General features: G+C 52.6%; 1 protein-coding gene across 1 annotated transcript; it reads right to left on the bottom strand.

Annotated features, from left to right (window-relative positions):
* Positions 1-1900: 1900 nt before the first annotated feature.
* RAD51D (RAD51 paralog D) lies at positions 1901-21465 on the bottom strand. The gene is made up of 10 exons (XM_045984265.1): positions 21253-21465; positions 20861-20922; positions 20543-20661; positions 11277-11358; positions 10894-11028; positions 10278-10373; positions 5998-6088; positions 5803-5873; positions 2680-2844; positions 1901-2513 (listed from the first exon to the last, which is right to left on the bottom strand). The coding sequence occupies exons 1-10, from the start codon at positions 21332-21334 to the stop codon at positions 2430-2432; spliced, it is 987 nt and encodes a 328-aa protein (XP_045840221.1). The 5' UTR covers positions 21335-21465; the 3' UTR covers positions 1901-2429.
* Positions 21466-26796: the final 5331 nt, after the last annotated feature.

Raw genomic sequence — 26796 nt, 5'->3', positions numbered from 1 at the left:
CTGCTTTCCCCTCTCTCTCTGCCTGCCTCTCTGCCTACTTGTGATCTCTCTCTGTCAAATAAATAAAATCTTTTTTTTTTAAATGGATCTTGAGCTCATAGGCAGACAAGTGCACAGGAAGATGAGTGGTAATGAGGGGTTATGATGTCTATCTAGACCACATCTGATGCATAAGGGAGGATGTCAGGGTGAGTGTGCACCAGACACTGAGGCAGACACACAAGCCAAGGGAGCAAGAGGCACGTCGGAAGGAGAGCCAGCCTAGCCTGAGGCTTGTGAGGGGAACTGCTCAGGGCAGGGTGCCCCGAATGGCATGTGCAGAGGCAGCAGGCAGTGTGAGAGAAAGCTCTGGTCTGAGAGAAAGGTCCAAGGAGGAAGCAAGCTGTGAGGGACAAGGTCCTGCAGGACTGTCACAGGTGGTCTGGAGCAGCAGTGAATGGGGCACCTTCCCATGGTCAGCCAAGCCACCTGGGTGATGGCTGTGGCCCCCTGAGCTGGAGTTAGCACCCGGTGGGAAGAGAGCTGTGCAGATGGAAACTAAAGGCAGCCCGGAGACCCAAAGGGTCCTGGCTTGAGAATCAGGAGTCCTGGGTGCCGGCTGCTGTTTCACCACAAGGACTGTCACTTCAACTCTTTGGGCCTTAGTTTCCCTCTCTGCTAAGTGATCATGGCCACATGATCCTTACAGGCCTTTGAAACCCCACTATTGCAGGGTCCCGACTCCCTACATACAGGGAACACAGCAGATCTGCCCAGGCCAGAGAGGGCAACCGGGCTCCATCTCAAGCACATGTTCCTCGAGTGCCATGTGGAGAAAAACCGCAAAACACTGCGACTTCCACAGAATAAGAATGCTGGGGAGACTGGTGAGACCCTCCCCGCCCAGAGGCTCAAAATACCCAAAAGGTGGATGTGGCAGGGATCTGCCATCCCTTACTTAACATACTGTTTCCTATGGTGGTTGCGGAAATCCACCAACCCCTCACGGAATGAGATGAAGACTCGTTTCTCCTGGGGTCCTTTCTGTAGCCAGCAGGGCCAGCCTCCCCCCAGTCGTAGGCTCCCCTCCCCTGTCCTCCCACAGGCAGATACCCTGGAGCCCGTCTGCTGCTCGCTCAGATCCTCCCGGCTTCCGGCCTCTGTCTCTGCTATGCTCATCGTCTTTGTGTCCTATCTTCCTCCTGGAACTCTGACCCCCCCCCCCCCTTCCTGCAGCCAAGACACAACTAATTAATCACGACAGGCTCTCTCACGGAGAAAGGCGAACTTCCTCTAAAAAATGTGGTCAGTAAACAATTCCAATCATTTCTCTACTTTGCCTTTTATTATTCTTTCCCTGGTGTCCTTCATTTCCCCCACCCCCAAGCCAGGGCTGCAGCTCTCAGATGGATGGCCACAGTGCCGCTAACAGACAGGGGGGTTATTTCATAGACTAGGGCACCAGGCTGTGGTACAGCTGGCAGGAAGAGAAGGGTAATTATAGTGCATCTCGGAGCCACTGGCAATGAATTTCTGCATAAAGGACTAGATTTGCCATGTATTATTTACGCCAGCATCAATTTTCCCAGCTGGCTCTATTTACTGTGCAAATTCTCTCCTGTCTGTTTATGGGCAAGGCCATGGTTCACCACCTCTGGCTACTCTATACTGTGGAGGGGCCCTACAGGGCACCATGCATAATAAACAGGTAGCTGACTTCACCAGGGCCACATTCTCCCTTCCTGTTAAATTATATCCCTGGGACTGCAGCGAGTTCCCAGTCTCACCTAGTCACGGTGATGCACGCAGGTGCGTGAAACCAAATCAGCAAGAGGAAAAAAAGGAAGAACCACTCTTTGGAACCTCACTGGGGGAAACTGAAAAAACACCCTTCTGGGGGGAAACCAGGTGGCTCTGGGACTCAGGGAATTTCCTGTTTGTATTTTTAAGAGCAGGACATACATAAAGAAGGGCTTTGCATTTGCAAGGTCACTTCTACCCGGAACTCAAAGACGACGCTAGGAGAAAGGGATGTCCATCTTACAGATGGAAAAACAGAAACAAAATCAAAAAGAGAGCAGCAGAGGCTTCTGGGCTCAGTCACTGCGTGAGGATGGAACGCGGGTACCATGGTGACACAAAGGGTTCCGTCTGGTCGCTAGCAGGCCTCTTCAGAGAGGCCAGAGGCCAGGGTGAACTCAGCTCCCATGGAAACATACATGATAGAAACAAGGAAGAAAACCTGGGACAGGCGTGAGTTTCTGGGTCCTTCCACCACAGCGTCCTCTCTTGCCACAGAAAGAGAGGCTGAGGAAACAGAGTTGTCTCTTCTGCCCAGCCCAAGAGCTTCTCCTACAGTCCCAAGTGCTGGGTGGCAGTGAACAGCAGCTGCTAGTGGGCACAGAGGTGGGGCGCTTGAGATCCCCCGCTTTCCCCAATCAACAGCACAGTCATATCTGACCTTCCTGGGACGCTGGGCTCTGCTCTGGAGGCCCCCAGGTCCCAATGTCTACCACCTCCTGGAAACCTGTTGGCTGGAAAAAGACAGGAGGGAAGGGTAAATTTTTGAGTTAAGCAACTCGAACAGGCAGCATCTTTGGTTGCCGGGTCTCAGCATCCAAGAATCCCTCTGTGAGATATCTGGGCACACAAACACCCTCAAGGGCCCAGATTCCTGGCTTTCCCCTGTGACCGGCTCACCAAACGCGGAGATTTGGTCAGACATGCCCTGCGCCAACTGCCCGATGCTCCTGCTCCTTCCTCAATGTCCAGAAGAATCCGGGTGCTGGGTACAAAGCTCCAGGAGCGTCCGAGAGCAGGTTTGAGATCCCCGCTGTCCCTGTCTCGGGTCATGTGGTTGGTTACCTAAGGCAAAAAGAAACAGACTCCCAGATTGATCATGCTGGTATAGAGGATATCTGTTCCTGCTGCTTCATTCTACAAGTGGGAAAACTGAGGCCCTGCACAGAGAAAGGACTTCCCCCCAGGATCCCTGAGTTACTGAAAGCAGGTCTGGAACTAGAACTTTGGGTCCTCACTCGTGCTCAACTCTTTCCATGAAATTACCATGCATCAGGCTTGACTCCAGCAGAAAGAAGGTCATGGGCCACGGGTTTGGTAATAAGCAGCGCTGTCTGCACTTTGGTGGAGGGAAGAGAGGAGTGGGCTCACACCTCCTACACCCCCAACCCAGCGGACAGGCATTCTGAGCCACATCCACCCAGCCCCTGCAGCAGGGAGTACATCTGTATGTAGGAGGTTGTGGGAGCTTTGAAAGGGAGGTCTGGTCAGTCAGTTCTTCTCCGCCCAGCACAGCCATAGGTGGGCAACCCGAGCCTCACGGCAGGGCATCCTCTTGATGACAATCTCCCCACTGGCCCCCCCAACCGGGGGCAGGGGGCTGCAGCTTGTTCATCACTGAGTCCCCACTGCCTAAGCTAGGGCCACAAGCAGGTGATCATACACAGCCTGAAGTCAGGAGAGGGAGGCCCTGGGACTCAAGAACTAAAAGAGGGGCACCTGGGTGGCTCAGTGGGTTAAAGCCTCTGCCTTCGGCTCAGGTCCTGGGATCGAGCCCCAATTCGGGCTCTCTGCTCATCAGGGAGCCTGCTTCCTCCTCTCTGCCTGCCTCTCTGCCTACTTGTGATTTCTGTCAAATAAATAAAATCTTTAAAAAAGAAAAAAAAAAGAACTAAAAGAACACTGCTGGTGGGTGTACAAATTAGTATAACCTTCCTGGAAATTTGGCAATATCATATCTATACACTTAAAAATGTATGTATTTTTGGGGTGCCTGGGGGGCTCAGATGATTAAGCGTCTGTCTTCAGTTCAGGATATGATCCCAGGGTCCTGGGATTGAGTCCTGCATTGGGCTCCCTGCTCAGCGAGGAGTCTGCTTCTCCCTCTCCCTCTGCCCACCTCTCAACCCCCCCACCCCCCATGCTCTTTCTTTCTCTCTCTGGTTCTCTTTCTCTCAAATAAATAAATAAGATACTTTTAAAAATTAAATTAGGGGGCGCCTGAGTGGCTCAATGGGTTAAAGCCTCTGCTTTTGGCTCAGGTCATGATCCCAGGGTCCTGGGATTGAGCCCCACATCAGGCTCTCTGCTCAGCGGGGAGCCTGCTTCCTCCTCTCTCTCTCTGCCTGCCTCTCTGCCTACTTGTGATCTCTGTCTGTCAAATAAATAAATAAAATCTTTAAAAAAAATTTAGATTAGTTAAAAAATGTATTTGCCCCTGACTCTATAATTATACTTTTAGGCGTCTGAGGAAATAATATGAAATGTGCAAAGAAATTTGGGTATCAGGGTGTTCACTGGAGTTTTACTTAAAGATTTATTTATTTATTTTAGAGAGAGAGTGAGTGTGTGAGCAGGGGTGAGAGGTAGAGGGAGAGGGAGAATCTAAAGCTGAATCCCTGCTGAGCATAGAGCCTGATGTGTGCTCAATCTCATGACCCCAAGATCTTGACCTGAGCCAAAATCAAGAGTTTAATGCTTAATCGACTAAGCTGCCAGGCACCCCAGAATTTTACTTAAAATAGAGGAAAACCAGGAGTGCCTGGGTGGCTCAGTGGGTAAAGCATCTGCCTTCAGCTCAGGTCATGATCCCAGGGTCCAGAGATCAAGTCCGACATCAGGCTCCCGGCTCAGTGGGGAGCCTGCCTCTCCCTCTTCCTCTGCCTGCTGCTCCCCCTGCTTGTGCTCTCTCTCTGTCAAATAAATAAATAAAATCTTTTTTAAAAATTAAAATTAAGAAAATAAAAGAGGAAAACCAGTAATGAACTACAGGCCCACAATTAGGAAACAGACCATTATGGGACACGAGGGGTTGGCAAACTACTCCCGACACACCAACCGTGGCCCCAAAATTATTTCTGAAAGTCAAGTTTGGCTGGAACGTAGCCATGCCCTCTGTTTAGGGACTGGCTGTGGTTGTTCTCACAAAACCTTGGCGGAGCAGAGTAGCTGTGACGGAAACCATATGGCCACAACTGTTTACTCTCCGGCCCTTTACAGAAAAGTTTGCTGACCCCTGTGACACAGGTATTAAATAAAATACGTAACTGCTAAAAATGGCATTCTTAAAGCATCTATCTAAAGACGGAAATGGAATGAGATGAGGCTTTTTTTTTTTTAAACAAGCTTACAGTTTAATTGGAAAGCTGGTGAAAAGTGTATGTATATACAGCAGAGAAAAAAGGTCCTATGGAGATATATAAAAATATTAATATGTTTTCTGTGGATGTGGAGACTTAGTATAAATTTGACTCCTATATTTAACTATTTTTTACCCTATGAGAAGCATACAGACTTTTTAAAAAAGTCTCCAGTAAGCAGAAAAAGTTATTTTGAAAGCAAAAACATTCCTTTCTATGAAGCACTGAAAAAGGCAAAAGTATAGGGACAGAAACCAGATCAGTGGTTGTCTGGGGCTTGGGGACCTTTTTGGGTGACCAAATATTCTAGATCTTGATTGTGCCTTGTAACAAGATTGCATATGTTAGTATCTGTTAGTCAAACTTCACATGAGGAGAAAGTCACTGTGTGTGAATTATTCCTCAATAAACCTGTCTTAGAGTAAGAGAAAACTAAGACTGTCCCTGACCCCTTGGCTATTTATGTCTGATCCCGTCACAGTCTAGGGCTCTAGATAGCCCAGAGAAGTTGGGTTAAGATCCTGTCCTAAAGGACCATGTTGGGGGTTAAGTTGCCATTCAAGGAAAGTAAACAGCTGGAAGTAGAAATCGAATTCATGTCCTGCCTCGGCAAAGCCCAGGGAGCAGAGATTAGACGAGCAATCTGCCAAGTGCACTTCCTCACCATCACTGCCACGCCAAGGTCCCGGGCCAGGGTCTTCAGCTCTCGAGCCAGCTGCATCATCAAGGCCAAACCTGGAGAAGGAGAAGCAGAGGGCGAGGGCAGCAGGGCACCTGGGATTGGACTGATCGGGGACTGGATTCCAGAGGCGGGAGGCTAGATGACGTCCTGGACCCTGGGCTCTGCCGCACCTCTTACCTTCCCTCTGCTGACCTCCCAGAAGTGGGGAGACCACCGCAGTGACTGAGTCCACAACCAACACCTTCACAGTCGCTGAGGCGCTGCTCACCTGGGGAAAAGCAGATGCCATAAACCAGTTGGCCTCTAGGGAGCGTCCATTATAGAGCAAGCTTGCTCCTCTATCAGAAACGGGTAAGAAATTAAGTTCTCCAACTCCAAATATAACTGGGCAGGCCTCATGGAATTTCAGTAAGGTCTTTTTCCCCCATCTCCATTTGTAGGTATAATAGATTTTACTGAAGACTTGGGTGGATACGGGAGTTTAAATCACAGGACATCGCAGATACACCAAAATAATTAAATTTGAAAAATCCCTATTCCAAGTTCTCTGGCCCCAGTCACGAATTTTCTTTCTTTCTTTTCTTTATTTAGGTATTTTTAAAGTAATCTCTACACCCAACTTGGAGCTTGAACTCACAGCCTCGAGATCAAGAGTTGCATGCAACACCCATGGAGACAGCCAGGCCCCCAGCCCTGAATTATTTTTTTAAGATTTTTTTTCCCTAAATATTTTACTTATCTATTTATTTACTTACTTACTTATTCATTTATTAGAGAGAGAGCAAGCCCATGCATAGGGGAAGGAGAAAGAGAGAGGGAGAAGGACAAGCAGACTCCACACTGAATGCAGAGCCCAATGGGGGGCCCTGTCCCACAATTCTGAGATCACAACCTGAGCCAAAATCAAGAGCTGGATGTTCAACCAACTGAGCCACTCAGGTGCCCCGAGATTTTCCTTTTAAAGCAGGCCCTACACCTAGAGTGAAGCCAAATGCGGGGCTTGAACTCAGGACCCTGAGATCAAGACCTGAGGTGAGACCAAGAGTGGGACACTTGGGGTGCCTGGGTAACTCAGTTGGTTAAGCAGCCAGCTCTTGATTTCAGCTCTGGTCATGATCTCGGGGTCCTGGGATCTAGCCCCACATTGGACTCCCTGCTCAGTGGAGATGCTCTGGGATCCTCTGTCTCTCTCCCTCCCCCGCCCCTCCCCACAATTGTTCTCTCTTGCACACACTCTCACACAAATAAATCTTAAAAAAAAAATTAAAAAAAGGAGTGGGATACTTAACCGACTGAGCCACCCAGGCACCCCCAGTCCTGAATCTGCTTAGTAGCCATCTCTCTCATGGCCAGCCTCCCCCACCATCATTTTGCCAGGCTCCTCCTTTTCCTCTTCTGTTTACTTCCCTAATTCCCAACTTCCTGTGCTGAAGGGGTTAGCTTTCTCTTTACTTCAGTCTCCTTCTAGATCACGCCTCTAGGGCCTCATCTTCCGCATCTCAAGCAGTTCCAAATACAGATTATATAGACAGCCCTCTGTTAAAACCACCATCTTTTTCTCCACACACGCATATGCATCGTCCTAGTTTCTTGTACCTAATCTCCCTTACTCTTTATTATCCAAGTCACTTGCTGCTTCTGTTTCCACAACTTTCTTTCTCACTTCATGCTGGCCAGATCTTGGATATTCAGCATTATCTAGTCTTTTCCATGTTTTCCTTCATTGTCCAGTTACTGACTCTCAGCCATCCGCTCGTCTAGGAGAGGATGGCCGAAAGGAAGAGAAGTTAAAACTGTAATCAGCTTAGCTCTTCCTCAGTCTGGGAGAGCAGGTTAAAATCTCTGGCTAAAATGTGGACAGCCAGCCTTTCACTGCTGGTAACTATGGAGCTATCAGGTTATCTGTGGGGGACAGACCCTAAAGTGGCCCCTTGACCTCCACCTCCAGGTGTTCGAGCGCTTGTGTAATCCCCCCCTCCAACTGCGGGTGAGTCCTGTGGCTAGCTTCTGACTAATACACTGTCAAAGGTGCTGGACTGTCTTGATTAGTCTATGCCTCATGGCAAAGGTAATGGGACATTGCTCCCAAGATTACATTATGTAACATGAAACTACATGTTCCATTTTGCTCTCACTCTTTTTTTTTTTTTTAATCTAAGTTATTTGAGGGAGAAGGAAAGAGAGTGAGAGCATAAGTGAGGGGAGGAGCAAAGGGAGTGGGAGAAACAGACTCCCCAAGGAGCACAGAGCCCAATGAGGGGCTCGATCTCAGGACCCTGAAATCACGACCTGAGCTGAAGTCAGAGGCTTAACCGACTGGGTCACCCACGCGCCCCTTGCTCTCATTCTTGCGCTGTTTTGATGAAGCAAGTGGTCATGCTGTGAACTGCCTATGGAAAGGGCCACAGGGCAGAGAACAGTGGGAGCCTGGACAACTGCCAGCAAGACACTGAACTCACTAGAAATGAGTCCTGGTGACAATCCCAGGGAACTGGTATGCAGATTCTTCCCCAGTTGTGTCTTCAGATAAGAGCAAAGTCCAGGGTGCCTGTGTGGCTCAGTCGGTTAAGCGTCTGCCTTCAGCTCAGGTCATGATCCTGGGGTCCTGGAATCAAGTCCCACATTGGGCTCCCTGCTTAGCAGGGAGTCTGCTTTTCCCTCTCTCTCTACCCCACCCCTCTGTTCATGCTCTCACTCTCTCTCAAATAAATAAATGAAATATTTTTAAAAATCTTTTAAGAAGGGGCACCTGGGTGGCTCACCCATTGAGCATCTGCCTTTGGCTCAGGTCATAATCCCAGGGTCCTGGAATCAAGCCCTGCATTGGGCTCCCTGCTTGGCGGGAAGTCTGCTTCTCCCTCTCCCACTCCCCCTGTTTCTGTTCCCTTTCTCACTGTGGCTCTCTGTCAAATAAATAAATAAAATCTTGAAAAAAAATTTTTTTTAAAAGAACACAGCCTGGCTGACATCTTGATTATAGACTATTGAGATCCTAAGCAGAAGCCCCAGCTAAGCCATGCCCAGACTCATGACCCATGGAAACTGTGAGGTAATAAGTATGTTAAGTCATTACATTTGTGATAACTTGTGATGCAATAATAGAATATATACTAACCTAATGGTCTTCCAGTAAAAAAAACACAAGTCATTTCAACTGGGAGTTAAGAGATTTAGTTCTTATCCTAATTATGCAGTGACTTTGAGCAACTTACTAAACTTCTCTGGTCCTCATTCTACTCATCCCCAGAAATGAGGGGGTTGGATTAGATCAGGGCTACTTGACTTCATGTCTCAACACACATGGGTCATAATAAGCTACTGCTCCTACAGCAAGTTTCTGTTCAACTATTAAGTGTTCCAAAGTTTGTAAAAATCATTACTTTACATACCATCCCAGGTATGCCCATAGGAACCTGTAACCCTTTGGGGTCAGAAAGTTTAACATGAATTGAGCTATTCTAAGACGTCTTTCTTCTCTTTTCTTTTTTTAAAAGATTTTTATTTATTTATTTGAAAGACAGAGATCACAAGTAGGCAGAGAGGCAGGCAGAGAGAGTGGAAGGGAAGCAGGCTCCCTGCTGAGCAGAGAGCCCGACATAGGGCTCAATCCCAGGACCCTGAGATCATGACCCGAGCCAAAGGCAGAGGCTCTAACCCACTGAGCCACCTAGGCACCCCTCTAAGATGTCTTTCTAAATTGGATAGCCTATAAATCAGTGCACCAAATCCTGTCTAGGCACCCAGCAGGTGTAAGGGGGTACTGACCCAAATGCCACTCTAAGCCCCTCTTCCTTGTTAACAGGATTCTGGATGTGTTCAGGTAGAGGGCAGAAATCTGACATCATGGAAGGTGGATCCAACCCCTAGTCTAAGATACACACAAAACTCCGTTTTGGCCAACAAGATGTAAGGCGAAGACTTTTTTTTTCCTGATAAAACGGAAGAAGGCAGGAAAAGGGGCCATCTATTACTGCCCCGAAAATGGGTGTTGATGTGGGAAGACATGATGCCTAAAGCTATAGCAGCCATTTTGCAGTTATGAGTGGAAAGAGTAAGAGAATCAGACACACCAGCCTAGAGCCCTGATACCATGGACCTGCCCACTTCCAGACTCATGTGAGGTAATTAAATGTCCTCAAGGTTCAAGTGCCGGTCACACAGACTCTCTTACTTGCAGCTGAAAATAATCCTTCCTGATCCAGGGAGGATGAATGCAGAAATGAATATGACTTGATCCTTGCATCACGGGTCTTACTGTTCAGTGGGGATGGGCGGGAAAACAGTGAGGCACTCAGGAATGGGTTAAGCACACGGGAATCCCACCTTGGCAGTGGCAGGCACAGTTGGAGGCACCAGATGGCACATCTGCTTTGCCAGTCTGTGCTTGGCCACCTGCCCCTGGCAGATAGCCTCCCACAAGCTAGGTGAAGCAGGGAGGGGCAGAACAACACGCTCACCTGCTGGGACACGGCGCTTCGGAAGTCCTGCAGCACGGCCAACATCTGGAAGACGTCAAACGCACGCACCACCTGGATCTTCTGGAGGGCTCCTGCCTAAGGGCATGGCAAGGTGAAGAAGGGGCTTTGGATAAAAGGGAGCAGGGGCTCAAGCAAGATAAAGAGGGATTTTAAAGCTGAACAAGAAACCTAGACATAAGGACTCCAGTCCAAGCTGGCAAATGGGCTTTGTCTCCTGGGCCGGTTCTCACAGTGTTGGCTGCTTGGGTGCCGTGCTGTAAAGCCAAGTCAGAGTTCAGGGTCAAAGTATGGCAGATCTGATTAGGAATGTCTGCCATACAAGAAATGGGAAGGAAACACAGATGCTGTGTGCTTGCCAGTCCTGAATTAGGGTGTGCAAGGAGCTGGGTCACCTGGAAGATCAGTGTGGGGACCATCCACGCTGGGATAATGTCCTAACGGGACACTTGAAGAATACAGGAAGAATTAATAAAACAGCATGATTTCAAAGCGAGAAATGACTGTTCATCCAAATGCCCAAAATTCAGGTGACATAAGGGATAATGAGGTCTTTCTGTATCAGAACCTCGAAGGAACTCAAGCCTCCTGCCCTCACCTGCTCCTCCTCATCTGGGGTTCTGGCCTGAAGTAGCTGGAGGATACGGGAGGCTGTCAGTCCTCCGTTGGAATCAACGTACAGAACATTCTGCTGCAGGCTGTAGGCCACATTTGCAGCCACACAAAGACACACCTGAAGAGATGAGGCATTGGGAGAATGTGAGTCCCCAAAGAGGGCCCAGAATGGGATTTCCCCCCACCAAATCCTGTCCAGATCCCACTGACGCGAATGGGCCAAGTTCAAGCCCCACTCCTCACCACCTAACTTCTCTCTGAATCACAAGTACATTGGCAGAAGCTCCCCCAGGGATCCGGAGAGATGCACCCACCTTCCCACCTCCCCTGTCCCCACGTCCTCCCGGCTGCTGGCTGCCCACGTACCTGGGTTTTGCCACTACCTGGGCCTCCTACAATCTCAGTCACTTCTCCAGTGTAGAGACCAGCATCAAGCAGTTTGTCCAGGCTGGTGAAAGAGGAGGAAGAGAATCAACCCAGCAGACTGGAGGGAACAGAGGGGAACCAAGAAGAAAAGCAAGACATTCCTTCCCAAGCCTGGGTTCTGTCCAGAGATGGTCTGAACATCCCTAGGGAAAGAGGACACAGCTACAAGCTCTGCCTTGGGCCCCTCCTCATCTGTTCGCTCTCAGCCCGAAGATCACTCCGCTCTCCACAGAGGTCTCTGCCATCCCAGCAAAGGGTCCTCCTTCCATTCTGGATCTTAATCCCTTATGGGTTTCCTTGATAGCATTTCCCATAATTTGTCATTATTTATTTGTTATGATATTTACTTATTAAAGATCTAATTTATTTGAGAGAGCAAGAGCTAGAGTTGGGGGGTGGAGCGTGGAGAGAAGCAGACACCCAAAGAGCAGGGAGCCCACGTGGGGCTCAATCCCAGGACCCTGGAATCATGACCCGAGGCAAAGGCAGACACTTAACCCACTGAGCCACCCAGGTGCCCCTGTCATTTTTAAAATTTGGAAATAATTATAGATTCATAGGAAGTTGTCAAAAAAAAAAAAAAAGAAAAAGATTGTACAGGAGGTCCCATGTACCCTTCCCCTCCCTTTCCTTAATGGTGACCTCTTGTACTGCACAACATCACAAGCCAACCACAGTGCAATCAACAGAGCTTATCCAGACTTCCCATGTTCCATGTATGTCTGTGTGTACGGTTCTAAGCAATCTTTTTTTTTAAAGATTTTATTTATTTATTTGACACAGAGAGATCACAAGTAGGCAGAGAGGAAGGGGGAAGCGGGGCTTGATCCCAGGACCCTGAGATCATGACCTGAGCCAAAGGCAGAGGCTTAACCGACTGAGCCACCCAGGCACCCCAGTTCTCTGCAATCTTATCACACATGTACGTTCACGCAATGACCGCAAGCAAGATACAGAGTATTTCCATCACTACATGTCTCCCCTGCCCACCCTGCTATAGCCACACCCCTCCATCCCACCTTGAATCCCTGGCAACCACCCATCTGTTCTCCACCTCTGTCATGATGTTATTTCAAGAATGTTACATGAACAGGACCACACTGCATGTAGCCGTTGTGGCTGGCTTCTTTCGCTCAGCATCATTCCCTTGAGATCTGTCCAAGTTGCTGTATCCATAGCTGCTGTTTTTTTTTTTTTTTTTTTTTTTTTTTTTAAAGATTTATTTATTTGACAGATAGAGATTACAAGTAGGCAGAGAGGCAGGCAGAGAGAGAGAGAGGAGGAAGCAGGCTCCCAGCCAAGCAGAGAGCCCGATGCGGGGCTCGATCCCAGGACCCTGGGATCATGACCTGAGCTGAAGGCAGAGGCTTTAACCCGCTGAGCCACCCAGGCGCCCCCATAGCTGCTGTTTTTTATTGCTGAGAAGCGCCCATGATACGGACGCACCAAGTTTATTTAACCATTCACTCACGGAAGTCTGTTTTGGCTTCTTCCAGGTTGGGGCAATTGTGAATCAAACGGCTATGATCATTTGTGTACAGGTTTTTGTGTAAACCTGTTTTTATTTCTCTGGAATAAATGCCTAAGGGGCACCTGGGTGGCTCAGTGGGTTAAGTCTCTGCCTTCGGCTCAGGTCATGGTCACAAGGTCCTGGGATCGAGCCCTGATCCCTGAGCAGAGCCTCTCTGCTCAGCAGAGTCTGCTTCTCTTCTCTCTCTGTCTGCCTCTCTGCCTACTTGTGATCTCTGTCAAATAAATAAATAAAATCTTAAAAAAATATCTTTTAAAAACAAACCAATAAATAAATGCCTAAGAATACAACTGCCACGGGGCACCTGGCTGGCTCAGTCATTGGGGCCTGTGACTCTCAATCTCAGGGTTGGAAGTTCAAGCCCCATGTTGGGTGTAGAGATTACATAAAAATAAATTTTTAAGGGGTACCTGGCTGGCTCAGTCGATTAAGTATCCAACTCTTGATTTTGGCTCAGGTCATGACCTCAGGTTTGTCAGACTGAGCCCAGCATAGGGCTCCGTGTTGGGTAGGAAGTCTGCTTAAGATTCTCTCTCCCTGGGGTGCCTGGGTGGCTCAGTGGGTTAAAGCCTCTGCCTTCGGCTCAGGTCATGATCCCAGGGTCCTGGGATCAGGCCCCGCATCAGGCTCTCTGCTCAGTGGAGAGCCTGCTTACCCCCCCTCTCTCTGCCTGCCTCTGCCTGCCTCATCTGCCTACTTGTGATCTCTGTCAAATAATTAAAAAAAAAAAAAAAAAGATTCTCTTTCCCTGGGTGGCTAGGTCGGTTAAGCATCTGCCTTCAGCTCAGGTCATGATCTTGGGGCCCTGGGATTTAGCCCCGCATAGGGCTCCCTGCTCGGTGGGGAGCCTGCTTCTCCCTCTCCCTCTGCCAGTCCCCTGGCTTGTGCTGTCTCTCTTTCTGTGTCAAATGGATAAATAAAATCTTAAAAACAAAAGAAGATTCTCTTTCCCTCTGCACCTCTCCCCATCTCTAAAAATTAAAAAAACACAACTGTTGGGTTGTACAGTAAGCACATGTTAATTTTCATTTCTTTTTTAAAATTTAAACTCAGTTAATTAGCATAAAATGTAATACTTGTCTCAGGGGTACAGGTCTGGGATTCATCAGTTGTCTATAATACCCAGTGCTCATTACAACACATACCCTCCCCGATGTCCAGCACCCTGTTACCCCATTCCCCTCCCCACCCTCTTCAAAGCAACCCTGTTAGTTTCCATGATTAAGAGTCTCTTATGGTTTGTCTCCCTGTCTGGTTTCATCTTGTCTCATTTCTTCCTCTCCTCCCCTATGATCCTCTGCCTTGTTTCTTAAATTCCACATATCAGTGAGATCATATAATTGTCTTTCCCTGATTGACTTATTTCTCTTAGCATAACATCCTCCAGTTCCATCCACATCATTGCAAATGGCAAGATTCCATTTAACCATGAACTACTTCCATGAGTGGCTATACCATGTTACTATTCCACTAGCAATGAATGAGTAATCCAGTTTCTCCACATCCTTACCACCATTTAGTCTTGTCACCATTTTTTGGTGTGGCCATTCTGGTAGGTATGTAGTAATATATCTCATGCTTTTTAAAAAAGATTTTATTTATTCATTTTATTTTATTTTATTTTTGAGATTTTATTTATAAAGATTTTATTTATTTGACAGAGAGAGAGATAGCGAGAGCAGGAACACAAGCAGGGGGAGTGGGAGAAGCAGCAGCAGGCTTCCCGCTGAACAGGGAGCCTGATGCAGGGCTCGATCCCATCATGACCTGAGCAGAAGGAAGACGCTTAATGACTGAGCCACCAGGCACCCCATGAGATTTTACTTATCTGACAGAGAGACAGCGAGAGAGGGAACACAAGCAAGGGAAGTGGGAGAGGGAAAAGCATGTTCTGCGCTGAGCAGGGAGCCCGATGTGGGGCTCAATCCCAGGACCCTGGGATCATGACCTGAGCCGAAGGCAGACGCTTAATCAACTGAGACACCCAGGTGCCCCTTAGGAATTCTATATTCTAAATGGAAGTCCTTTGTGACTTGCAAATATTTTCCCCACTCTGCAGCTTGTCTTTTTCTCTTTTGCAGAGCAAAAGTTTTAATTCGAATACATTCTCGTTTTTTTTATTAAAAATTTTATTTCTTTTGTTAATCACACTTTCAGTGTCAAGTCTAAGAACCCTTCACTTAGCCCTAGTTCTCAAAGATTTTTAGATTATTCTAAAAGCTTGACAGTTTGATGGTGCCTGCCTGGCTCAGCTTGAGGAGCATGTAACTTGATCTCAGGGTTGTGAGTTTGAACCCCACATTAGGTGTAAAGATTACTTAAGATCCTTTTTTTTTTTTTTTAAAGATTACATAAGATCTCCAAAAAAAAAAATCAGTTGGATGTATTTGTGGGTCTATTGCTAGGTTCTTTATGTGACTCCACTGATTTATTTCTCTTTCACTCGGCCGATACCACATCTATCTTGACTACTTCTTTACAGTAAGACAATGTTTGGCAGACTGAGTCCTTCAACTTTATTCTTTTTCAAAAATGTTTTAGCAATTCAAGGTCATTGGCTTTTTTCCATGTAATTATTAGGATAAACCTTACTTTCACACACACAAAAAAAAAGCTGCTGGGACTTTGGTAGGTACTACATTACGTTTATAGGGCAATTTGGGGAGAATTGACAGCTTTACTATGCTGAGTCTTTCAATCCATGAATACAGTTTGTCTCTCGATTTATTTGGGTCGTCTTTGATTTCTTTCATCAGCAAGTTTTAATTTTCAGCACACAGCTCCGATACCTGCTCTGTTCGATTTAGACCTAAGTATTTCATTTTCTTTGGAGCAACTGTAAATGGTATTATGTTTTAATTTCCATTTCCACAGGTTTGTTTTGAGTATATAGAAACACAATTGATTTTTATGTGCTGATCTTGTATCCTGCGGCTGTGCTGAATTCATTCCGTTCTGGGGGTTGGTGATTATTTTCTATGGGCTTGTTTTTGTCTCTCTTCCCATTTGGCCCAGAGCACCCAGGGGCAAGGACATTGGCCCAGTAAATAAATGTTCCCAGAGAAACAAGTGGTAGAACAGTAGTATTTAGTTATTTGGTTCCTATATTGTCGACATTCTGGCCATGGAAGCCTTCGGGTAATGTCAAGACATAGCCAATTCCAAATCCATGTTCTGTCCTCAAACCACACAAAAGAAACAGGCCACTAACCACCCTGCACTCCCCATCCAAATATGGGCTGAAGCGGCTTCCCCTAAACCACACCCCATTACCAATGGCTCTGTGTTCTGGCCTCACATATCCCTTTCTCCAGACCTGCAAATAGCTTCACGGAGTCCAGTACCCTGAAATGATTCTTGAAGACCTCCCATGACCCTTCTGTGCACGCCAAGCAGCTCCTTGGGAAAAACCCCATTGATTCCAATTCCAAGGACCCCATGAGTCTAAGCACAGGTCCCTGCCAGTCAAATCGTTCCGGTCACCACTCCAGGCCTGTGGCTTCTCCTCTTGGGATCAGACAATCCCTAGCTCCAGCACAGCAGGGGTTCTCCTGGTGTGGTTCCCCAGACCAGCAGCAGCAGCACTAGGAACTGGCATGAAATGCAGTCTCACCCGCCTCCTGCACCCCCTGCATCAGAAACCGGAGAATGTATGAATTTCAACAAGGCCTCTAGGTGGTATGGATGTGTTACCACATTTGAAAACCACTAGGCTAGCCTAGTGATTCTCAACCCTGCCTGCATATTAAAATCACCAGAGCAGTTTTGAAAAAGAAGCCTGTATTAGCAGTTCCCAAACCTGTCTGCACATTGGAATCACTGGGAACTTCATTTTATTTTTTTTTTTTTAATTTTATTTTATTTATTTATTTTTTTAAAGATTTTATTTATTTATTTGACAGACAGAGATCACAAGTTAGGCAGAGAGGCAGGCAGAGAGAGAGGAGGAAGCAGTCTCCCCGCAGAGCAGAGAGCCCGATGCGGGGCTCGATCCCAGGATCCTGAGATCATGACCTGAGCCGAAGGCAGCGTTTTAATCCACTGAGCCACCCAGGCGCCCCCACTGGGAACTTCAAACACTACTGATCCCTGTGTCCCATCCCCAGAAAATGTGATTTAATTGGTCTGTAGGAGGCATGACCTTTGAGGATGTTTAAAGATTCCCCAAGTGGGGGCGCCTGGGTGGCTCAGTGGTTTAAGCCGCTGCCTTCGGCTCAGGTCATGATCTCAGGGTCCTGGGATGGAGTCCCACATTGGGCTCTCTGCTCGGCAGGGAGCCTGCTTCCCTCTCACTCTCTCTGCCTGCCTCTCTGCCTACTTGTGATCTCTCTCTGTCAAATAAATAAATAAAATCTTAAAAAAAAAAAAAAAGATTCCCCAAGTGATTTTTGTTAAGATTTTATTTTATTTTAAGATTTCATTTATTTATTTGTGGGGGGAGGAGCAGACTTGCCGCTGAGGAAGGAGCCTGACTCAGGACTCGATCCCAGGACCCCAGGATCGTGACCTGACGTGAAGGCAAATGCTTAACCAACTGAACCAACCAAGTGTCCCTAAGATTTTATTTTTAAGTAATCTCTACACCCAGCACAGGGCTTGAACTCATAGCCCCAAGATCAAGAGTCACGCACTCTACCGACTGAGCCAGGCAGACACCCCTCCCCAAGTGATTCCATTGTGTGGACAAGTTTGGGAACCACTGGCCTAGAGCAATAAAGTCAGAATGGGTGGGACCCAGGCATAAACATTTCTTAACCTCCCAGATGATTCTAATGTGTAGCCTGGCCTAACCCACGGGCGTTAACTCTCCAAACAAAAATCAACCTCATTCTTGGCTGTGAGGACGCTGCAGAAGGAATTCCCAAATCCCCCTCAGCCTACTTCTCACCTGTATTCCTGTTTCACTTCTCCTACTGCCCAGAGGACCACTATCAATCACCTTTAACTCAGTGGAGAGACAACCTCCCCACCCCCCACCCCACCTGCCTTGTGCAGCAAAACCACAGCTGGGTCTTACCACCTGCTTTGAATACAACCAATTTCTGGGACTGATCCTTTACCTTTCCCTTGGAATTGGCTTTTAGTGTTTGTTTGTTTGTTTGGCCATTCATTCCAACATAGCCTAAATACTCCCTATTTCCTGAAGGCCTTCCTCTAAAATGAGGGAGATACAGGAGCACCTGGGTTTCTCAACTGGTTGAGCATTTGCCTTTGCCTCAGGTCATGATCCCAGGGTCCCGGTCTGAAGCCCCACATCGGGCTCCTTGCTCAGTGTGGAAGCCTGCTTCTCCCTTTCACTCCATCTGCAGCTATCCCTGCTTGTGCTCACTCTCTCTGTGTCAAATAAATAAAATCTAAAAGAAAGAAAGAAAGAAAAAGGAAAGAAGGAAGGAAGGAAGAAGGCAGGCAGGCAGGCGTTTAAAAAAATAAATAAAATGAGGGAGATACGAGATGAACAAGACATAGCTCCAGCCTTCACAGAACCACTTCTGTCCACCAGTTGATACAACTTCCTACAAGTACACTTCACGCTCTAGGGTCCTTGTAAAGACTCACAGTGCACACCAGGCTCTGAGACGGCCCACTACGAAAAAGCTCGTTTACTTTGGGCGAAGTATTTCTCAAATGTCTGACTATGTAACTTCCCACCTACCTTTCAAAAGTTACATCCGGCCAGTGTCCACGGAACACTGGGAGCCGGGCTGGAAATCTAGCGCCTCATCTGACTCTTCACACCTACATCCCACCAGCTAGTAAGGCCTGTCGCACCTCTTCTACACCTCTCCTGCGTGTCACCTGCCCTGGATAGGACTCACACCCCCCAGCACTGCTATCTCCCTCGGCCTCTCTCCCGCAGGCCTCCCCGGTCCAGTCCGCCCTGCACGCCTCTGCCCTGTGCCGACAGCTCCCCGCTCATTCCGGCCTCCCACCAGGAGAGAGGCAACAGGGCAGGCGAGGCAGAGTCAGGAGTGTGACAGGTATAATCCCAAGCACCTGGCTTCCTACTTACTAGCTGAGAGCACTTAAGCAAGCACTTAACCTGAGCCCCGGTTTCCTCATCTCTCCAATGGTTGGGTTTGACTGTAACTCACTCACTGGTGGCAGTGGAGAAAAAAATGAAATCATGTGCTACGAAGCGCAAGCTCGGGGCCAGGTTCTCCGTAGGCGCTTGGAGAGGGACTGCCTCCCCCACAGAGCTTGCTGGAACCACTCTGATCTCCCTTTGCATTGACCCACTGTGGCCGCAATCCTGCCCCTCTACCCCCTGGACGGCTCCCTAAGTGCTTTCTCTGTCTGTCGGTTTTCATAAGCTTGCCAAGCCCCTGGGACAGGTCTGCTTCCGGTTTATCAGTCCTGCTGCCTCCACACACACTTCCACCCCTCTCCTGCTCTCCTGCTCTTTTTTTTTTTTAAGATTTTATTTACTTATTTGACAGAAAGAGAGATCACAAGTAGGCAGAGAAGCAGGCAGAGAGAGAGCGGAAAGCAGGCTCCCTGCTGAGCAGAGAGCCCGATTCGGGGCTCGATCCCAAGACCCTGGGACCATGACCTGAGCCGAAGGCAGAGACTTTAACCCACTGAGCCACCCAGGCGCCCCTCACCTGCTCTTCTATCTACCACTAGACCCCACGCTCATGAAGCTCAGGAACTGTGCCAGACTTGTACACCCATCACGTGCACATATCTGGCACCTAGTAGACATAGGGTGTGCTTGATGGGGTAAGACCCTGCCCTCCACCCGGGAGAAGCAAGCCCCATGCTGCGTGAACCTTGCCAGGAGAATGTGTCAGGGGAAGAGCAAAGGCCAAACCAATCCAGAGACCTTGCTGGTGGCAGAGTTCCTCAACAACTTCTGCACACACAGGCTGGGAAAGAGGTCAGACTCCCTTGGCGGGAAACTGGCTGCAGTCTTCCAATGCTTTCCCTCTCCCAACAACACAGCAGAATTGAAGTCCTCCCCCATGAAAACTCTCTTTGGCCCCTCTTGCTGCCAAGTGTGGGGAATGCACCCAGTTCTGATTGAGTATCCTGGGGCTGCTCCCCCCGCACTCCTCGCCCCTCCATCCCCTCGGGCTAAACTCAAGTTTGGTTAATAATCACTAACGCGCAGGGTCACTGAGGAGATTATATATAATGTCTGTGGCCGGCACCCAGGAGGCACTCGGTGTGTTATCAGTCCTGCCACGTTCTCCTGCCCTGTCCTTAAGTGAAGTGGGAGGCAGGGCCAGACCAGAGTTGTTCTGATCTCTTGAATAATAATGAAATACTGACATCTTGTGTTAGAGGATAGTGGTTCTCCATCAGAAGCAACTTTGCCCCCCTTGGGTTTATCTGGCAACATCTGAAGACGTTTGTGGTCGACACAACATGGGGAGAAGACAGGTACAACTGTTGTCTTAGTCAACACGGGCCAGGGATGTGGCCATAAACCCTATAATGCACAGGACAGACCCCCCACCCCCACCAAGTAATTACAAACCCCAAAATGTTAGAGTGTGAAGTCGAGAAACGCTGTAAAAGGGTAAGAGAACTCAGAAGTCCTGACCATTTGTCCAGGCTGGCCCCATGACAGCTTGAAAAATCCTGCTCTCTCTAGATTCCGGCATAAGGGGCCACAGTGGAGGCAGTCCTGTCCTCCAGCCTCTCACCTTCCTCTCCAAGTGCACATACAAACCTTCGGATGCCAGTGGACAGGATGGCAGTGGAAGTCTTCAGTTCCTCGTACAGATCAGCGCCATTGCAGGGAAAGGCTGAGAATTGGGCCAGCAGCACCCTTCTCAGGGCAACCAGGGCCTGCGGAAGGGGCAGGGGCAACTCAGGGTGGGGTCGGGGACCATTGCTTCTTAGCAATGCCCGCCAGAGGAGGGGGCATCCCAGGGTCTCATACGCTCCCCCACCCTATTTATCAACCTATGGGAACCCTTGGCTCCTTTGGCTCAGGGGTGAGCATCTGGACTCACCCAGCTTTGGAGCGTGTAGATGGGCAGCTCACCTTGTAAGACAAAGCACATTTCTGGGCTACGTCCTCTAGGTCTGCGGAAACCAGGTCCACCACTGAAAACAAGACCCAAGCGGCTGACTGGGAGGGAGGGAGGCCCGGGCTTTCCACACTTGGCTTTTCGGCTACCTAAAGCGGAGTGACGGTTCTACCTCGGGACAGGACGTCCCAGGCGGCCTCGGTAAAAGCGGGGACGCGGGGGCCGGCGAGGCGCCCAGCACCTGGCCTGCCCTCCCCAGGGGGGCTCGGATGGCCCTCCTCCCCCTTCCCGCGCCTCCACCGGGAGGTACGGGACGGAGCGCGGAGGGGACGGCCCCTCCCGGGTCCGCCGGTGCTGGACACACCCCGTCCGCTCTGGCCCAACTGGGTGGCGCGCACGCGGTCACCTGTCCTGATCCCGCGGGTCCTCAGTTGCCCGACCGTGTCCTGGGTGAGGCCCGGGCACAGCCCGGCCCTGAGCACGCCCATGTTCCCTGGGGGCCCCGGGGGCGCCGCGCTCTCCTCACGCCCGGTGGCGCCTCTTTCCCGAGGTGCCGCGGGGGGCGGTGCGGAGGGGGCGGCCCCCGCCGGGTCTCTGCGCCTCCGCCCCGCCGCGCTTCCGCCTTCCGGGCGCCAAGGACTGGCCTGCAGCGTCATCTGCTGGCCGCGTGGCGACAGGGCGGCTGAGGCGGAGCCGCGCGCAGGCCCGAGCCACGCCACGCCCCCCGCCCTTTCGAGCCGGCGTCCCCCAGCGCCCAGCTCCTGGCAGAGCCTCGCCGGGCATCCCGCGCCCGCAGCCGCCTCCCCCCGCCTTCCCCCCGCCTCCCCGGGCGCGCGCCGAGACCGTGTTGCGCGCCTCTCGGCGTCCGCTTCTGTTCTAAACGCTGGGCGGCGGAGGTCTACCAGACGGAACGTCGGTGCGCTGCTACACCTACCTGTTAGGGACGAGGATAGAGAAGAGGAATCAAAGATACCGTGTAATCACAGACTGGATGGCAGGTGCTAGGAAGCAGCGGAGCGCAGAGAGGGCATCTGCGTCTCTATTTTCGAAGGAAAAAAACATTATTTTTTGGATGATTGGCAACAACAAAAGCCCTGTTGATTTGGAACAGAAAAAATATGATTTGGCATTTTTAGATGTCCTTTGCTTTGCCACGTCCTCTGTAGGACATAACACATATTTGCAGGGTTACGTCCTCACAATCCAGCGAGGCCGGTGCTGGTTTGTCCCCATTTCACAGAGGCGGAAACTGAGTCTCCGCCAGGTGACGTCACTTGCCAGAGCTTACACAACCTGTCGGTGCAGAGCCGGACTTAAGGGTGGACAAATTCCACATCTGAACGCCCCCAAAGTTGTATGTAGGTTTTCCTACAGTACGGTGGTTTTCTTGCACACAAAAAAATGTCTGGCCTGTTAGGGTCCGTGATCAAAGGAACGAGACTGACACAAAGCGAAAATCAAGCAAAGTTTTATTTCGCGCCATGCATCAGAAACCAAACTACATTAGAAACCAAACTGCATTAGAAACCAAACTACATTAGAAACCAAACTGCATTAGAAACCAAACTACATTAGAAACCAAACTGCATTAGAAACCAAACCGACTGGTAGGTGCCCGAGTCTTGCTGGGGACCACCACCTCCCAGTCGCTGGGGTCCCCCCTGGAGGCTCCCTGCCTCACCCTCACTGTACCACAGACCCACTCCCGGCATGGCTGCACCGTTGGCTCTTGAGAGGCTGCTCCTGATGGCAGCGCTGCCTGAGGCGGCGTGGCTGCTTGCGGTGGTGCTGCTGCTGATACTCTGGCTCAGGGTGGCGTCGCTCGTGGCATCGCAGTGGCGCGGCTGCCACTGCTGCTCTGGTGCAGTGCTGCTTGCGGTGGTGCTGCTGCCGCTGCTGCTCTGGGCGGTGCACGGGGCGATGCCGCTCGCTGTGGCGCCGCTGCCGCTGCTGCTCTGGGCAGTGCACGGGGCGATGCCGCTCGCTGTGGCGCCGCTGCCGCTCGCAGTGGTGCACGGGGCGATGCCGCTCGCTGTGGCGCCGCTGCCGCTGCTGCTCTGGGCGGTGCACGGGGCGATGCCGCTCGCTGTGCGCCGCTGCCGCTGCTGCTCTTGGCGGTGCATGGGGCGATGCCGCTGGAGTTGGCGCCGCTGCTGCTGCTGCTCTGGGCGGTGCAGTGCATGGGGCGATGCCGCTGGAGTTGGCGCCGCTGCTGCTGCTGCTCTGGGCGGTGCGGTGCAGGGGGCGACGCCGCTTGAGGTGGCGCCGCCACCGCTGCTGCTCTGGGCGGTGCACGGGGCGATGCCGCTCGCTGTGGCGCCGCTGCCGCTGCTGCTCTGGGCGGTGCACGGGGCGATGCCGCTCGCTGTGGCGCCGCTGCCGCTGCTGCTCTTGGCGGTGCATGGGGCGATGCCGCTGGAGTTGGCGCCGCTGCTGCTGCTGCTCTGGGCGGTGCAGTGCAGGGGGCTATGCCGCTTGAGGTGGCGCAGCTGCTGCTGCTGCTCTGGGCGGTGCGGTGCAGGGGGCGATGCCGCTTGAGGTGGCGCCGCCACCGCTGCTGCTCTGGGCGGTGCACGGGGCGATGCCGCTCGCTGTGGCGCCGCTGCCGCTGCTGCTCTTGGCGGTGCATGGGGCGATGCCGCTGGAGTTGGCGCCGCTGCTGCTGCTGCTCTGGGCGGTGCAGTGCAGGGGGCTATGCCACTTGAGGTGGCGCCGCTGCTGCTGCTGCTCTGGGCGGTGCGGTGCAGGGGGCGATGCCGCTTGAGGTGGCCACCGATGCTGCTCTGGGCGGTGCACGGGGCGATGCCGCTCGCTGTGGCGCCGCTGCCGCTGCTGCTCTTGGCGGTGCATGGGGCGATGCCGCTGGAGTTGGCGCCGCTGCTGCTGCTGCTCTGGGCGGTGCGGTGCAGGGGGCGACGCCGCTTGAGGTGGCGCCGCCACCGCTGCTGCTCTGGGCGGTGCACGGGGCGATGCCGCTCGCTGTGGCGCCGCTGCCGCTGCTGCTCTGGGCGGTGCACGGGGCGATGCCGCTCGCTGTGGCGCCGCTGCCGCTGCTGCTCTTGGCGGTGCATGGGGCGATGCCGCTGGAGTTGGCGCCGCTGCTGCTGCTGCTCTGGGCGGTGCGGTGCAGGGGGCGACGCCGCTTGAAGTGGCGCCGCCACCGCTGCTGCTCTGGGCGGTGCACGGGGCGATGCCGCTGCCGCTGCTGCTCGCAGTGGTGCACGGGGCGGCGCCGCTCGTGTTACAGTTCAAGGCGGCGCCGCTGGAACTGCTGCTCTGGTGCACGAGGCGGTGCCGCGTGCTGTGGCGCCGCTGCCGCAGCTGCTCTGGGCGGTGCGGTGCAGGGGGCGATGCCGCTTGAAGTGGCGCCGCCACCGCTGCTGCTCTGGGCGGTGCACGGGGCGATGCCGCTGCCGCTGCTGCTCGCAGTGGTGCACGGGGCGGCGCCGCTCGTGTTACAGTTCAAGGCGGCGCCGCTGGAACTGCTGCTCTGGTGCACGAGGCGGTGCCGCGTGCTGTGGCGCCGCTGCCGCGGCTGCTCTGGGCGGTGCATGGGACGATGCCGCTGGCTGTGGCGCCGCTGCCGCTCGCGGTGGTGCACCGGGTGGTGCCGCTTCCGCTTCTGCTCTGGTGCACGGGCGATGCCGCTCGCTATGGCGCCGCTACTGCTGCCGCTCGCGGTGGTGCACCGGGTGGTGCCGCTACCGCTTCTGCTCTGGGCGGTGCACGGGCGATGCCGCTCGCTATGGCGCCGCTACCGCTGCCGCTCGCGGTGGTGCCGCTACCGCTTCTGCTCTGGTGCACGGGCGATGCCGCTTGCTATGGCGCCGCTACCGCTGCCGCTCGCGGTGGTGCACCGGGTGGTGCCGCTACCGCTTCTGCTCTGGGCGGTGCACGAGCGATGCCGCTCGCTATGGCGCCGCTACCGCTGCCGCTCGCGGTGGTGCACCGGGTGGTGCCGCTACCGCTTCTGCTCTGGGCGGTGCACGGGCGATGCCGCTCGCTATGGCGCCGCTACCGCTGCCGCTCGCGGTGGTGCACCGGGTGGTGCCGCTACCGCTTCTGCTCTGGGCGGTGCACGGGCGATGCCGCTCGCTATGGCGCCGCTACCGCTGCCGCTCGCGGTGGTGCACCGGGTGGTGCCGCTACCGCTTCTGCTCTGGGCGGTGCACGGGCGATGCCGCTCGCTATGGCGCCGCTACCGCTGCCGCTCGCGGTGGTGCACCGGGTGGTGCCGCTACCGCTTCTGCTCTGGGCGGTGCACGGGCGATGCCGCTCGCTATGGCGCCGCTACCGCTGCCGCTCGCGGTGGTGCACCGGGTGGTGCCGCTACCGCTTCTGCTCTGGGCGGTGCACGGGCGATGCCGCTCGCTATGGCGCCGCTACCGCTGCCGCTCGCGGTGGTGCACCGGGTGGTGCCGCTACCGCTTCTGCTCTGGGCGGTGCACGGGCGATGCCGCTCGCTATGGCGCCGCTACCGCTGCCGCTCGCGGTGGTGCACCGGGTGGTGCCGCTACCGCTTCTGCTCTGGTGCACGAGCGATGCCGCTCGCTATGGCGCCGCTACTGCTGCCGCTCGCGGTGGTGCACCGGGTGGTGCCGCTACCGCTTCTGCTCTGGGCGGTGCACGAGCGATTGCTCTGGGCGGTGCACGGGGCGATGCCGCTGCCGCTGCTGCTCGCAGTGGTGCACGGGGCGGCGCCGCTCGTGTTACAGTTCAAGGCGGCGCCGCTGGAACTGCTGCTCTGGTGCACGAGGCGGTGCCGCGTGCTGTGGCGCCGCTGCCGCAGCTGCTCTGGGCGGTGCGGTGCAGGGGGCGATGCCGCTGCCGCTGCTGCTCGCAGTGGTGCACGGGGCGGCGCCGCTCGTGTTACAGTTCAAGGCGGCGCCGCTGGAACTGCTGCTCTGGTGCACGAGGCGGTGCCGCGTGCTGTGGCGCCGCTGCCGCAGCTGCTCTGGGCGGTGCGGTGCAGGGGGCGACGCCGCTTGAAGTGGCGCCGCCACCGCTGCTGCTCTGGGCGGTGCACGGGGCGATGCCGCTGGCTGTGGCGCCGCTGCCGCTCGCGGTGGTGCACCCGGTGGTGCAGGGCTCTTGCTAAAAAGAAAAAAAAACCCCCATCCAGTCTTACAGACCATCTTTTATAGAGGTGGCTGAGCCCCGCCCACACACAGGTGGCCAATCGGATTTCAACCTACCACAGTTAATATATGCACACCCCTCTGATTGAATACGGCTATCTGGCCTGGCCCGCCCCTATATCCGGGGTTTACAGTTCCTCTGCCTAATCAGGCCCCTACATGGCCCATATTTGTGTTCCTCTGCGGCACCCACCGTTGTCACTCAACACATGAAAACACTTGGGGTAAGGATGTGGCACATTTTGAGTTCTAGCAGTAAAACCTGGCTGTATGTGGCCTGGGAACCCCATGAGCCATCTGGACTTTCCCTTTGCCTAGGACACAGTGGGGGTTTGGTGCCTAGGATTTCAGGATATAGAGCCTCAGCATCCTAGAGACAAAGCCTCCACTCCCAGAGACCCATTTCAGTCCTGCTTGTCTCCCAGGGCCCCTGCCGCCTCCCACCACACCCAGGAGCCTTCTCTCACCACCTTGCTCCTCCTTCCCCGAGCATCTCCCAGGGGCACGGGTGGTAAGCATTTTGAGATCTTCAGAGAGAGGCAGGGCTGCTGTTAACCACAGAGCATCAGAACTGGAAGGGGCCCAAGGGGGGTTGTAGTCTGTGCCTTATACCCCACTCCTGCCATTGGCCCTGGGCAGCAGCAGCTTCAGATCAAGGGGGAGCCGGCCCCTAATTGTTACACTCAGTGATCATTATGAAGTCATCTCATTGCACCCCCATCCCATGCTAACTAAGGGTGGGTCCACTGCCCCCAGTTTCTCTCTGCTTCCTGTCAGCTGTGTAGTGACGGCTGTGGTCCCAAACAAACAAG

This window comes from Meles meles, chromosome 18, assembly GCF_922984935.1.
Source record: "Meles meles chromosome 18, mMelMel3.1 paternal haplotype, whole genome shotgun sequence".
In the NCBI taxonomy this organism is placed as follows: domain Eukaryota; kingdom Metazoa; phylum Chordata; class Mammalia; order Carnivora; family Mustelidae; genus Meles; species Meles meles.
Note: the sequence above shows the minus strand (reverse complement) of the source record. Positions and strands in the feature narration are given on the sequence as shown.